Source organism: Oryza sativa, chromosome 6, assembly GCF_034140825.1.
Source record: "Oryza sativa Japonica Group chromosome 6, ASM3414082v1".
NCBI lineage: Eukaryota > Viridiplantae > Streptophyta > Magnoliopsida > Poales > Poaceae > Oryza > Oryza sativa.
This window is the reverse complement of record NC_089040.1, coordinates 22,174,110-22,176,400: the sequence shown is the minus strand read 5'-3', so window position 1 is coordinate 22,176,400 and position 2,291 is coordinate 22,174,110. Positions and strand designations below refer to the sequence as shown.

The 2,291-nt window shown below is 64.7% G+C and overlaps 1 protein-coding gene across 1 annotated transcript; it reads left to right on the top strand.

The window, feature by feature from the left end:
* On the top strand, positions 1 to 1,998 carry LOC107276262 (protein DETOXIFICATION 51). Its single transcript, XM_015786636.3, has one exon. It carries the CDS (start codon positions 153 to 155, stop codon positions 1,857 to 1,859), a length of 1,707 nt encoding a protein of 568 aa, XP_015642122.1. The 5' UTR covers positions 1 to 152; the 3' UTR covers positions 1,860 to 1,998.
* The last annotated feature ends 293 nt before the right edge of the window (positions 1,999 to 2,291 follow it).

Genomic DNA, 2,291 nt, shown 5'->3' with positions numbered 1-2,291 from the left:
TCCCTCCACAGGGTGTGTGTCCCAACTGGCCAACCCAAGTACACCTCTCCAGTCTCCAACCTTTCAGCTCACCTCTCCTCTGCTCTCGTCTTCTGCTCCTACCTCGCTAGCCAACTACATCTCCTCACAATCATAATCAAAGTGCGCGATCGATGTGCACTACCACATCTGCACCGTCCGTGCCGGAGGTGGCGACTCCGGCAGACGGCGGTGGTCACCACGTCTACGTGTCGCTGCCTCAGTGCACGGACGGCGGTGATGTGGAAGGCGGGCATTGTCGCCCCGTCGTCCACCAGGTCAAGTGTCGTGGCGGCGACGACGACGGTGGTGGAGGAGGAAGAGGGGGAGGTGTGGTCATGCCGGCGGCTGGGGAGACGGTGCGGGAGGCGGCGGCGCTGTGCCGGCTGGCGTGCCCGATCGCGCTGACGGCGCTGATGCTCTACTCGCGGTCGGCGCTGTCGATGCTGTTCCTCGGCTCCCTCGGCGACCTCCCGCTGGCGGCGGGCTCGCTCGCCGTCGCGTTCGCCAACATCACCGGCTACTCGGTGCTCTCCGGCTTGTCGCTCGGCATGGACCCGCTCTGCTCCCAGGCGTTCGGCGCGCGGCAGCCGCGCCTGCTCGGCCTCACGCTCTACCGCTCCGTCCTCTTCCTCCTCTGCTGCTCCCTCCCGCTCTCCGCGCTCTGGCTCAACATGGCCAAGATCCTCCTCTTCCTCGGCCAGGACCGCGACATCACCGCCATGGCGCAGGACTACCTCCTCTTCTCCCTCCCCGACCTCTTCTCCTTCTCCCTGATACATCCGTTACGGGTGTACCTCCGCTCGCAAGGGATCACCCAGCCGCTCGCCGTCGCCGCGGCCGCCGCCGTGGTGTTCCACGTGCCGGCGAACTACGTGCTCGTGGGGCGCCTCCGGCTCGGCGCCCCCGGCGTGGCGGCCGCGGCGTCGGCGTCCAACTTCGTCCTCCTCGCCGTCCTGCTCGCGTACGTCGCGCGGCGGGACGAGGCGCTGAGGGAGGCGGGGGGTCCCACGGCGGAGTGGCTCGCCGGATGGGGCCCGCTCGCGCGGCTCGCCGCGCCGAGCTGCGTGTCGGTGTGCCTCGAGTGGTGGTGGTACGAGGTGATGATCCTGCTGTGCGGCCTCCTGCCGGAGCCGAGGCCGGCGGTGGCGTCGATGGGGGTGCTCATGCAGACGACGGCGCTGGTGTACGTGTTCCCGTCGTCGCTGGGGTTCGGCGTGTCGACGCGGGTGGGGAACGAGCTGGGCGCGAACCGCCCCGGGCGCGCGCGCGCCGCGGCGCACGTGGCCGTGGCGGGGGCCGCCGCGATGGGGCTCGCCGCCATGGCGTTCGCGACGGGGATGCGGCACGCGTGGGGGCGGCTGTTCACCGCCGACGCCGACATCCTCCGCCTCACCGCGGCGGCGCTCCCCGTCGTGGGCCTCTGCGAGCTCGGCAACTGCCCGCAGACCGTCGGCTGCGGCGTGCTCCGCGGGACCGCGCGGCCGGCGCGCGCCGCGCACGTCAACCTCGGCGCGTTCTACCTCGTCGGCATGCCGGTGGCGGTGGTGCTCGCGTTCGGCCTCGGCGTGGGGTTCGTCGGCCTCTGGGTGGGGCTCCTCGCCGCCCAGGTGTGCTGCGCCGGCCTCATGCTCTGCGTCGTCGGCTCCACCGACTGGGAGGCGCAGGCGCGCCGCGCCCAGGCGCTGACGTCATCGGCCGCCGTCTCCGGCAAGGCCGACGCGGCGGAGGGAGGCGGGAGATGGCCGGAGAAAGGGGAGCATCAGGAGTGGGAGAAGAGGCGGCACGTGGCGTTGATCTCGAGCGAGGAGGCCGATCCCGAGACGGCCGAGGTGCTTTGAGATTGGTGAAAAAGACACGTAGCCCGTCGTAATTTTTTTCCACTGTTTTTTACCTCTGATTAATTAATTGGACAGTTGGACTACCTGAGTCCAAACTGCAACTAAGAATTGCTAATACAAAACCATCTCTCCTTTCTCATCTCATTGTGTATTATCAATGCTATTAATTCAGTCTGCAGCTCCACCAAACTACACCAAGGGTGTGTCTAGTTCACGCTAAAATTAAAAGTTTGGTTAAAATTTAAACGATGTAACGGAAAAGTTGGAAGTTTGTGTGCGTAGAAAAATTTGATGTGATGGAAAAGTTGAAAGATTGAAAAAAAATTAGAAACTAAACAAGTGCCAAAAATGTATCCCTAATTTCGACCGGCATGGCTGCGACAAGTGCAGCCATTTTTTTTCTCTTACCTTACCTCACAGATAAAAATAGAT